Source organism: Rhodnius prolixus, unplaced genomic scaffold (assembly GCF_049639745.1).
Source record: "Rhodnius prolixus isolate KJV_2025 unplaced genomic scaffold, Rpr scaffold_7, whole genome shotgun sequence".
Lineage (NCBI taxonomy): Eukaryota > Metazoa > Arthropoda > Insecta > Hemiptera > Reduviidae > Rhodnius > Rhodnius prolixus.
In genome coordinates this window covers 11,704,540-11,717,046 of record NW_027411582.1, presented here as the reverse complement: position 1 = coordinate 11,717,046, position 12,507 = coordinate 11,704,540, and the positions used below count along the sequence as shown (strand labels likewise).

Sequence of the window (12,507 nt, the reverse complement as noted above, 5' to 3'; positions counted from 1 at the left end):
AAAAGAATGATAAGATATTAGAGTTCAGGAGTTGCGCATGAAAGAAGAATTTTATCATTTGTGCCCGGGCAAATCGGTTTGGGGGAAAAAATCATGATAACAAGTGTGATTGTTCTAAGTTGATTTTAATACGTCAACTTAGCGAAATCAGGGTCTTGATAATGATACTTTTTATAATTTGATAATTTTTTAAGAATATTAAGGCCACATTCTTTACTTAGAGAGTATAAGAAGATTTAAACTTAAATCAGATTATAACTCAAACATAAACTGCACTTTCAGAGATTCAGCTTTTCAGGTTAAAATTAGCAGTATAAATTCGTACCAAACTCACTTCTACCACTGTTGGATCAATTAGTTCGTGTCTAAGTTGATCATCCATCTAAAAATATAAATATGAGCAAAAAGCCCTAGCCGCCTGCTACTAGTACCACCGTCACACCCACAAAATCTCCGGATTCAGATTTCTGGACGGAGACTCAAAAAAGAATATTGGTACTTTGAATTTTCGATTTTGAATAAAAGTTTCACGTTATTTACAATCAAAAATCTCTTTCATATTGAGTTTCTGGGTAAGCTGTGACTCTTACAATCATCTCTCCCACCAGCTTCGTGCTGATAACTGGCACATAGTATCTTAATCAGAAATATTTCTTGACAGATACTCCATATTTTCTTAAGTTGAAATCTTTGCGCCCAAATTCATCTTTCCATTTCTCCCAGACCATCCTTAAAACATTTCCCACAGTCGGAAGTTTGATTGTATCAACGTTAGCGTCATTGGCCGGTTAATTATTCAATAACAATAAATCAGACTATGGATTAAAAGGTTGTTAACATAACATTTTAATCCAATAATGAACTTTCCAAAGCCATATTATTTAAGCTAGATCAGCTCCTGAATGTTTATATTTTCTTAACTTATAATCTTAATTATAAATTATAGCTTACATGGCCATTATGATGTATCCGTTTTTATTTAAAGCAACATAAATTTCGAACAAGCTTCTTAAAGTCTAAAGAAAAGTGAAAGTTGGTTATAAATTAAGTTAAAAATAACTTGATAACCACTAATACTACGTCATGGCGTGAGCTAGAATCGGATAAATTTAGGCATATAACTGTTGTCCAGTTGAATTGAAAATACTGTAGATTCAAAGTATAAAAAATATTATTAAGCACATCCTAGTTCGTTTTTATAATTTGGAATATTTGTTAAAAGATACTACTTTAATATTGGTTTTCAAAAAGAATTATTGTGATGAATTTACCCGATATTTATTCCTCTTACAGAAAGTAATACGTAATAATTCACTAATTTATTTTAAGTTATTATATAAAACTATTACTTATCTGCATTATCTTGGAATTATTGTTTTCTATAAAATAATATATTGTGATAATTTATTCAACCGATTATTGTTCTGATTATTTGTTGTAATTCAGATGTAATATTGTTGGCATATCAACAAACGTTTAATAATGTACTTTCACTAAATTGTAGTAAACCTATAATTAACAGGAATTAAAGGAAACAAGTTGTATTTTTTCAAGAGAAAAATCCAAAAAATACATTAGCCTGCTGCATTAAAATTGTTTTCGTGTTAAAGAAACGCTGACGGATAAATCAGAATTTTTCGAAATGAATTCACGTTTAGATTCAGTTTTTTTTTTTTTAAATCAAGATACAAGAACTTTCTGATGGACTTGGGAATTAAGTTATCAATATGTTGTAAGCATATTTCACTATGTAAGCAATAATGATAACTCTGAAAGTACTGCAATAATGAGCAATGGAGTACTGTTCTGCTCCTAAGGTTTCTTTTTATCATGTCCTAAAGTTCTTTTGTGGGATTAAGTTAAGAGCTCCTAAATGCAGAATCTATCTTGGCCTGGAGATACTCTGCGACAACCCACACAACATGGGATACGGCGTTATCTTGTTTAATAACAATATGTGCTCCTATAAATAAGGCTAACGTCGTCCACATTATCTCCCACAAGTTGCTCCATATATCTTCTCCGCGTTTAATGCTAATAATGAATTAAAAAAGGACCTAATAATTTAAGCCTTCCCAAATCATTATTCCACTTCCTCCAAAATTCCTCTTAAGAGAAATATAGTGAGAATACCGTTACCATTACCTCCACCACACTCTTCAGGTCCACTGATCTGGACTCTGTATCCAAACTCATCACCATGGTCCAAATTGATGTGTTACTGTAAATAATGACAACGTAAACATTAAACTCCGTGGGTTTTATTATATTTGAGTGAATATTTCTAAAAAATTAGGCTGTCAAAAGGTCGTATTGCTTTATTATCTGAAAATTAAATCTTTGAAAATACATTCTCTGGCTGTTCAAAAAAAACTTTGCTATTAAGCCGTCATTACTGTGATGGTCTTTACTCTGAATAGAAATACTCCTTTAAATTATTTCTCATCTTAAATCAACGCTCCTTTCTTCCAAATATTACTATAACACAATTGCAGCTTTCTAAATAAATAAATATCAATTCATCTTCGGTGTTAACCGTGAAACACCATGTGCTGATCCCAAATAGTCAGCGAAAATCGTCTAGTATTAGTAAAATACTATTGCGATAAAGCCCCTTCTATCTTGAGCATAAATTACAAACATTAAACTAAAAATAAATACATAAACAATAACTAAATAAATAGAATAAATTCATTATAAATTCAAGTGCAAGGCGAATGCATTGCCTTATTTTGGTTCAGGGCCACTTTTTATTTTCAAAATTAATTATCTTTGTTTGATATTTATGTCAGTAGGCCAATATATTTTAGTATCCAGTAGGTTTTTTTTTTATTTTGCTAAGCTAACTCTATGAATCATAAATTCCATTCTGAATAGTAAATTGTTTCTAAAAATAGCTTTTAATAAACTGGAGTCGTTCTAAATTTTTTCGAAACTTAAAAAATGTTCTGCATGACATTTCCTACAGACCTGTCTGTCTAAACTTAGGAATCTTGTAAGGGGTTTGGCTGATTTTTTTTATCTCAAAAGAGCCGTACCGTTAGTCTAACCAGTCTCTCACACTGACGCAAAAAATACACTACCGTTTCATCTCTTTCCTGATGTAAGATACATTGGCTTTCCTGTGCCGTGCCCATACAATACATGAGTTTTTATTTAATTTACAATGACCAGTGACAAGGCCTACAATCGTCTTTTTGTGAACCGTCCTAGAACCATGTTCAAGCCTAACATATGGACATAAGTAGGGATTCATATAATGGCATCTGCACATCGAAAGGCTTAAGAAACCAATTTTTCTTGTTCAAAAACATTTTTCTCAACTCAAAATTTAAAAATAGGCACTATCATTATTACTTATTAATATTTGTTTGTGGCTAGAGATTAAGCCCCGCACTATTAAGCTTATCCATAGCCCCTCTGGGCCCTTATTATAAAAACTCACTCGGGAAGTTGCTAAGAGAGTAAACAAAAGTAGATAACTTTTGCTTAAATTGGCTGAATGATAACCAATTTATAATTCAGTAATGATTACCCACATATTGGAATCCAATTTAAACGACCTTGCGAAAATCTAAAAACAGGTTTAGTTGTCTGCACAAAACGGGAAAAAACTACCTATATAAATAAACCTTTCTAAATTATTCTTTTAAACTTTCCTTTCTTTAAAAAATACAAAAATTAAATAACCAAGCTTTTTTTTTACTTAAAATATATTTTTATTTCTCATTATATACAAACAAATAATTACAAAAATTATTTTTTTCATTTAACAACTTCTTCAATATTTATGAAATGACTATCCTAGGATACATTAACATAAATTAGAAATTTCCACTTGTGTCACTGGATTAATTAGTTCCAAACATTTATTCGACAATTTTATTGCACAATTTTCCAAGTCCTGTGATTTCAGATTCAATCACATCACCAGCCTAAAATAATAGTAAAATGGTAATTAATCAAAGGTTATTTGGAAAAAAAGAATAATAGTAATACATACAATTTTAAATATATATATATTTAATTCCTAGGAAAAAATCAGGAGAGACGCTTATAGACTTAGTACTATTCTCAAGGCTCTTACAATTATTAATTTTTTTTATTTTCCTCACAACCTGATTGTGGCATCCTTTGATATTACTTCAAAGATTTTTCATTCACATTTACTACTTACTAAACATTACACAGGATGAAAATCTTTACAATATTACACTGAAATTTCAGTAAATTTAGGTACATACTCAAAGACTAATTTGTAGAACAGGGTCTTTAAAACCGATATTTCCGGCGAAAAGAATAGAACCAAAACAAAAACGGGATTATGATATTAAATAACTTTTAAGAAATGAGGTTTAGAAGTTATAAACTGTCGCAATACAACCAGCGAGTAAAACTAAAGTGTACAGATGTATAGTTTAATCCAAGGACATCACTTCTGTAATAAAATTTCTCGTATGACTTCATATTCTATTAACAAAACAAACAAAAAGTGAATCTGATATAATTTTTTATAATTTTGCATTAAACCTAATAATTTCATTACTAAAATAAAATTACTGTCATATAATTATTCAATTAGTGTAAATGAATTATCTATTATTTAGTGAGAGCTGAATATTCACACAGTTCTGATAATATAAATCAATCAGTTCTAAACAGATTTTTTTTTTCAAATTGTTTTGTCTCTGTTTCTTCGTGGTGTGCAAAACTCTAAAACGGATAACGGATAGTATAAATTCGATAGATAATTACAAAGGATTCTATAAGGTTTTTGGATTAAATCCATCCAGATTTCAAGATTTCTTTTAAATTTTGAGATCACTTGAAAACGAGAAAATGATACATATCGATTGGTCTGTGTATGTGTATGTGTATACACCTTTACTCGAAAACGAAAAAATCCCAGAAATTTGATAAATCGGTTAGGGCAGGGGGTCGGCAACCCGCGGCTCTTTTATCCAAATTGTGTGGCTCTTCAGCCTGCCCAAAATATATTGTATATTTTGATTTCGTTGAAAAAAAATGAAAATTTCATTTATTAAAGATATTTTTTCAAAAAGAATTTAAAATATGATAGGTTTGAAATTTGAATAGAATTAAATTAAAATGAAGTACATAATTATATAAGACTGCCGCCTTTTCATTGTAACACAGTTTTAGTTCTTATTTATTTGTATATTTACTTTGCAATATGTGAAAATAAATATATAAAACATTTAAACATTATTGAATACCATAAAATAATAATTTGAGGATACAATCGATCTACAGAGTTTGTTTACACTATCATCCTTGCGGCTCTTGGTAAAATTTATTAAAATTATTTAAGGAGAAATGGCTCTCTACTTAAATTAGGTTGCCGACCCCTGGGTTAGGGCATTAATAAAATAAGTTTTTTATCTCAGTTACAAATGACAAGTAAGCAAATCTCCAAGATTAGTATTAATAATGATATCTTAAAATTTAATAGCGAAGAACTTATGTGATCTAAATCGGACAAATGATATTCTACACTTTATACTGTTTTTACAGATATTTTAGAACTGAAGGTTTATTTCTTATGAATGCTCATTTCTTGACCGTTTTTGGAAATTTAACTGAGAGAAAGTGAGTCATAATAATACTTTTAAGGAAGCAATTAATTAGCTCAGTGATTAACGCACTGGATTCGCAAAGATCCCAAGTTCCAATTGTCGTCCCAAGGACTTGGAGCTTTCAACAGCTCATTGTCCGGTGAAGGACAGTGGTCGGTGACAAGAAAACAATTTCAAAGAGTCCGGTACTGCACTGTAAATAGGCTACAATTGCTAATGATCTTAAAAGTTGACGCATATTTAATTTTTAAAAAAATACAGAATTACCTTCAAGAAAATCCTAGGATTTCTAAACAGTCCAACGCCTGATGGAGTTCCTGTAAGGATCACATCGCCTGGCAGTAATGTAATACAACTGAAACCAAATAATAAATTAAGTTTCAATATATTCGTAATAATAACTACTGTATTGTTTTAATTAGCGTAACAGCAAATTAGAACAGCACACTTCTCAAACATTTTTAATTTTACTAGGGGTTCATATAATTTAAAAACAAACATTATATTAAAATAAATAATAATAAACTATTAACAATAACTAGTCAAAGTTCTTAATTTCAGTATTACTACTAAAAGATATCACCTTGAGAAGTGGTACAAGTTTATATATGTACGTGTGTAGGGATTTCACAATCTTCTTATTTTAAAACGAAAAAAAAGCGTATTGTAAAAGGCGATGAGACGGTTGCGTGACAATGTTAGGTTAAATCCCAAGGTAAGCAATTAAATGTAACTCTAGACAATATTTATGTTAATAACCAACAAAAAATTATTTGAAAGATCAATACTACTTTTTTTTTAAAATAATAAAACTACAATAAAGTTATAAAATAAAACTGTGGTGAAAAACATTGAAGCTCTAATTATAAAATTTTTATCGCATTTCACGCAAGAATTTTTTTGGAAAAGAAAAATATAATTTTTTTTTTTCAAAATCATCGGGCATTATATTTAATGCAGAATCATTTAGATAATGTTTTACGACTGGAAAAACCATTTATACAATCAACATCAGATAAATATGAGTCAAGGCTGCAAAAGCAGGAAATTGATATTCATAAAGACCACATTTTAAGACTGAAGCATTCAGATATGTGACTGAATTTCTTTTGAATTAGTTTATAAAGCAATAGCCAAATATAAGGTTAAAAGCACTTATCATTTTAATGTTTTTTTCCGTATTATATTAGTGCGAAAACCTGGGATTTTAGGCACTCGCAAATGTTAAAACAAAGAAGAGAAACAGAGATTAATGTTACTTGAAAATGAGGTTAGAGAATCTCTCTATCTCTAAAAACACAACCTGATGTCAAAGAAATATGCAATTAAGCGCACATTTTACATTTTATTACCAGACACCTTTAAAGTAACTATTGTTTTGTATGTTTTTTGGGAATTAACTTACTATAAATAACTATTTTCGAATACTTCTCCACTTTCATATCTTTACTACAAGCAATTACCACTTGAAATCAGGCCAATTAAATGAGTTATTAGGCGCTAAGGACAATGCAATAGTTTTAAGAATAAAATAAGTTTTAATAGCATACTGAAAAGTAACTTTATCTAATTTAATGTGTATTTGACATTAAAAAAAAAATCATTATTTCCTCCTTAATATTACTCTTTTTGTCCGTTCAAAGAGCAGTTTAATAAAAATTTATTTTTGAATATAATAAACAAAATGTACTAACAAAATTATTTCATTAATTTCACCATTAGTTTCGTGTGAAGGGTCAACCAATCATTTCTTCAAGAATCATGGCCCCCAGGGGATTTCCCAGCCTATCAAACATAAACAAGACTTAACACTGTCTCTTCCAACACTCGAACAAAACATAAAGGGTCTGCTGAATTGGTTGATATAGTTTAGCGAACCCACAGGTAAACTCATCCATAACGTTTACATAACCGCATTACAAAATTCAGACGTAGGTCAAGGTAGCCGAACGGCTAGAGGTGAGGCCTGCAAAGCTATGATGTTTTTTTTATTGTAAGATTTATTATATTTTTTGGAATTCTTGGTTTGGAAAACCTGTAGATGTTTAGATCAAAATGTTTTACTGATTTGCCCACTAGTTTTTTAAATTTCCCCAAAAACTGTTCAATGTTCTTTTATGATTATTACAGGCACAGACCTTATTAGCCTTTTCACAGCATTTTTTTTTTATGAAAAATTAAATTCTAAAAGAGCATTAATAATCCAAGATTTAATTTTAATTTTAGAAGTTTTCGGGAACCATGAAGCAAGCATGTCTTTATTAAACTAAACGTTCAATTTTGTCGAGCTTGAAGGTTGAAAAATTAATAATTACAACTGTAACAATTGTGTAAGATAAAGGTATGGGAGTATTCCTCACCAAATTTCCTAATTGTTGTAATTCTCTTTTTGTTTTAAGCTGGAGTTGTAAAATGAGTTCTGATAAAAATTATTTTAAAGGACTTTTTTTTTTCTTAAAATAACTTTTCGGAACAGGTTACTTTCATTTTCTACCAATGGTGAATATATAACTAAATGAGAAAAAAAATCATTACTTCACACACACAGCATATACTGAGAATACATTTTAAAATTCCTAACATTGCGCACCCAACCACTTTTTAACTATTATCATTATTTCTGATCACTCACTGGGAAAGAAAAGAAACAATGTGGTAGACATCGTGCACCATATCCGAAGTATTTCCATCTTGCATGACAACACCATTCACTGAACAACGTAATTTCAAATCTTTGGGATCGCATACAAATTCTTTAGCAACAACTGATGGTCCAATTGGGCAAAATGTGTCCATACTTTTGGCAAACAACCACTGACCACCATTTTTCTTCGGTGATTGCCAATCACGTGCCGATATATCTTGACAAACAGTGTATCCAAAAATGTAATCATTTACTTCAGTCTTATGCACACGTCTACATAGCTTTCCAATAACTATTCCAAGTTCAATTTCCCAGTCAAGAGCCTGAAAATTTATATCAATTCAAAATTAATAATTTTAAAAACTTAAATCTGTATATTTTGCCTAAAATAGCGTTTATTAGTAAAACGATCGAGAATTTAAATCAAATAATTCTGTCTAAAAACAGAAATATTCTTTAAATTGTAAATACTGAAATGAAATATTATTGAAAAGATCAAATAATTATTGCTATCTTGCATTCACTCTTATCTAGACCATCTGTTAGAGATATGAAAATATGCCAATAGACGATTTTCCTTGTTCAAAAATCACTTAAGTTTAAAAAGCACTTAACAATTATCTATTTTATATAAAAAAATATTCGGATTATGTAATAATTATCACAATAAATTTTTAAATTGCCTTTAAATGGGTTACACAAATTATTCTAATAACATTTCATTTTATCGAAGAAGTACTAAGGGAGCTGCTTTTGAAATTTATAATAAAGTATTTTCGTTTATTCAATAAAGTTATAAATAGCTTAGATATTACAAATCCTTGATGTTGCTGATATAGAGCATTACTGTCAAACAAGCAACTATGCAATTATGTATCAATTGTAATAAAACGTGAATATCTACATTGTGATAAAAAAAAGTGAGGGAACGTTTGTTGCGTAATACAAGCGAATGATTGCCCAAAAAAAAATCTACAATGAACCCAAAAGATTGGAAAAGGAATTTAACTGGCGTGTACATTACAGTAGTTTTACACATGACAGAATTTTTCTAGAACATATTTTGATATTGGGACAGGTGTTGGAAATAAGCGAAGAAAAAGTCAAATCAAATAGGGGTATCTACTATTTGAAGACAACTTATGCCAGCACTCGCTATTACAATAAAGAGTCCTGCTAACTGATTCAATATAGAGGATCTTGAAAATTTTCAGACGTCGAGATAATGAATGTCCACATATGTCAATATGATTCAAAACAAGCAAAATATGTATTGATAATCAAAGTTCCATTTACTATTAGTCTACGACACCAAGTGATAATTGCGCAAGACTATTATGACTCTATATGTGACAAAGTGCAAGTTAATTTTCAAAAGACCAAATACACGCAAGACAACCTCATGATCGAAATGAATGAAAAAAAAAAGACATTACTTTCAAAATCTGGATTCTGCTCTAGAAAGAACTGGCAATCCGGAAAATTAACTGATATATAAAAAATGTTCAGTGTGTTATCATTATACACTGTTTTCCAAAACAAATTGTACTTACCTTAGTGTTAGGTGGATGGATAACGTCATCTGTAGGGCCCACAATTGTACTTGGAAATTTATTAAAGAATATAGGTTCTTCAGGATACGGTCGTTTTTGTTCATCACAATGAGACTTATAATTTAAGCCTACGCATAAAATTTTATCTGGTTTTGATAAAGGTGCTAATATATTAACCTCTTTTGGATCAACCACTGATTTAGCTTCGGCAGTAATTCTGAATAAATTTATTAAATAAAATTATAATATAAATATTTTAATCATAAAGGATATAATTTAAAAAATAATAATAAAGTTCCCACCTTTTCGCTTTTTCCATAAATTCATCTCCACCTTTTAAAAATTCTATCAAATTATTAGGCACTGACGCTGTGACAGCACTAAGTTCTATAATGTCACTGTCCTGGGACAATTGAACACCCAGTCTCTGTGGTCCATTATTTTTGCAAGTGTATTGAAGAAAGCGCATTTTTCTCGTTGCTGAATTAGAAAATAGTCTTTTATTTCTGTTCAATTCAAAATTTTTTTGTAGTAATGCTTTGCAGTTTACAAAATTATTTCTATATGTGATAGAAATGGTTCTCAATGGGTTTAATTGCAACATATTTATCACTCAAAACAAAATTAAGTAAAGAATTAACTGTAAATAGGACTTTTTTGAAAAAAGTTTTAACAGAATTCACTGGTAAAATAATTTCTCTGTAGAATTACCGAACACCCAACTCGTTTCATCCCACACTGCAGACAACACTACTCGCACCGCACTACTCTACCTACGTCCAACTCATATTTGAAACAAGCCAGAACGCCAGAAGAGCAGGCTACCGGTCAATGTATAAGCCCTAATATCGATATATTTAGTGCAAGATCGATGTCATTAAAGATAGATGTATCGAAGTAGTAATAACTTCTTAACGTGTCATTTTTGGTTTGTACTAACTTAGCATTAACTTCTCCAACTATGAATATCTTCAACGGCTTGTCGTCTTCCTAATTTTGCACACCATACCATAAAGTTATTCTAAAATTTGCTATTCTTACCTTGATTTTTGCTTTTATCAAAAGGCGTTTTTTTACGCCACCTTGTTCCTAGTAACTCTCGAGTTACATATCTTGGTGGAAACCTTGGTAGTTTCTGAAAATAATGGTAAATGCAGGTACGTTGCAGTAAATTTACTAGTTCTATAATAAATAATGATATATTGAGGCTGCAACTGTGCCCTTACGCTTTTCATTTCCTGAACTTCTGTTATAGTTGCTGCAAGTTGTAGCCGTTCAACAGGTTGCTCTTCAAAGTTTCAAATCTCCGTCATGAGGTACATTCCTACTCTTCCTGCGCCGTAATGATGCCTCTTTAACACATCCTAACAAACGCCTGTATAAGTTATAAATTATTGAAATCTAATGGTACAAATAAAAAAATTGAAAAATTCCTGTTTTATATTCATTTAAAAAGCTAAAAAGAAGTTTCCTTTTTTGGTCACAAGTTTAAATCTTATTTCGATACATCTGTCTTTTATTTCATTTAAAATTAGCTCAATAAAAATAATCAAATCTTTTCTAGAAATGCTTCTGAAAAAATGTGTCCTATTATAAATAAATATTTAATTTTTAGTAGGTGATTTGAGTAAAAAGTTTAAAGATATAGATTTTTATCACGCAATTTTTCATTATATTTTTATAAAGAAGCAGCAAATTAATTACGAAATCTCTCTTTAATATTCAGTCAACTACTACAAATCCTTCAAGTAGATAGATCATAATTTAGATATTACCTTCCACATGGCATTCAGCTGCGATTTGAACATTAGTGGTTAGTGGTTACTGTAAGGTTATGTTGTTCTTTTAGCAATGAGTTGTGAAGATGGTTGTTGTAATTTAGTGATTAATAATTTTCCCTTAATTTGATCTCCATGGCCCAAATAGCAGAAGAGCAAATAATTTTTAATATCTTCTATTTACAAAAATTGCACTTCAAATTAGACTTTTTTTTAAATTAGTGGCTTCCTTTAATCCACTCCTTATTGTTTTCACTAAATAATTCGATTTAAATAGTAATAGTCATATTTTGTTTACTGTACCTCATGATTATGTTATTTATTAATATTATAAGTCAATTTTTTAAAACTCATAAAGAATCGAAATGATCGAGTTTTGTTCCAAAAAGCGAATGTTAGCTGGTATTATTCTACTTGGAGGGTATGTCTTTAAAATAAGTATTTAAATGTTTTTCAATGCGTGTTTTAATTTTTTGTTTTTTATTTTGTAGTTTAACAGTGATTGTTCTTGTTTATGAAAGTCAATGGGCATTTGAAGCAAGTAATTACAATCATTTCGGAAATTACAGTAATTTGTATAAAAATTTAACAGACGCAGACTTTTGTTGGTTGAACGAAGAATATTCTGTGGTAGAATCTTGTCATCCTTGTTCAGGTATTACATTTTGATTTTTATCTGAGTTCGGTTTTTACTAGCACAAATAATTTTATAGTTATATAGTATAATGTAAGGTATCAAAATTATCTGGTAATTATTTTTTTCAGATTTTGAAGTAGCTAGTAAGAGCAATAAAGCTTGCGTACAAACACAATTTAAGGAAGCCGTGAAGTGTCATAAAACGGGAAAACAAGTTTTCAGGAGGTTAGTAATTAGTGTTTCGAAATTAAAATAATAATTTAATGTTTTCTTTGCCTAAATTAAATAAATATTGTTG

The 12,507-nt window shown here is 29.8% G+C and overlaps 1 protein-coding gene and 1 long non-coding RNA gene across 2 annotated transcripts; one reads left to right on the top strand and one right to left on the bottom strand.

Annotated features, from left to right (window-relative positions):
• Positions 1-3,695: 3,695 nt before the first annotated feature.
• Positions 3,696-10,601, bottom strand: LOC141446985 (oxaloacetate tautomerase fahd2, mitochondrial). Its single transcript, XM_074114077.1, has 5 exons — positions 10,097-10,601; positions 9,795-10,011; positions 8,230-8,564; positions 5,865-5,952; positions 3,696-3,935 (listed from the first exon to the last, which is right to left on the bottom strand). Exons 1-5 carry the CDS (start codon positions 10,396-10,398, stop codon positions 3,870-3,872), a joined length of 1,008 nt encoding a protein of 335 aa, XP_073970178.1. The 5' UTR covers positions 10,399-10,601; the 3' UTR covers positions 3,696-3,869.
• Positions 10,602-10,745: 144 nt separating this feature from the next.
• LOC141446988 (uncharacterized) lies at positions 10,746-12,097 on the top strand. Its single transcript, XR_012454046.1, has 3 exons — positions 10,746-10,951; positions 11,050-11,607; positions 12,064-12,097. It is a non-coding gene; the product is annotated as an uncharacterized lncRNA (long non-coding RNA).
• Positions 12,098-12,507: the final 410 nt, after the last annotated feature.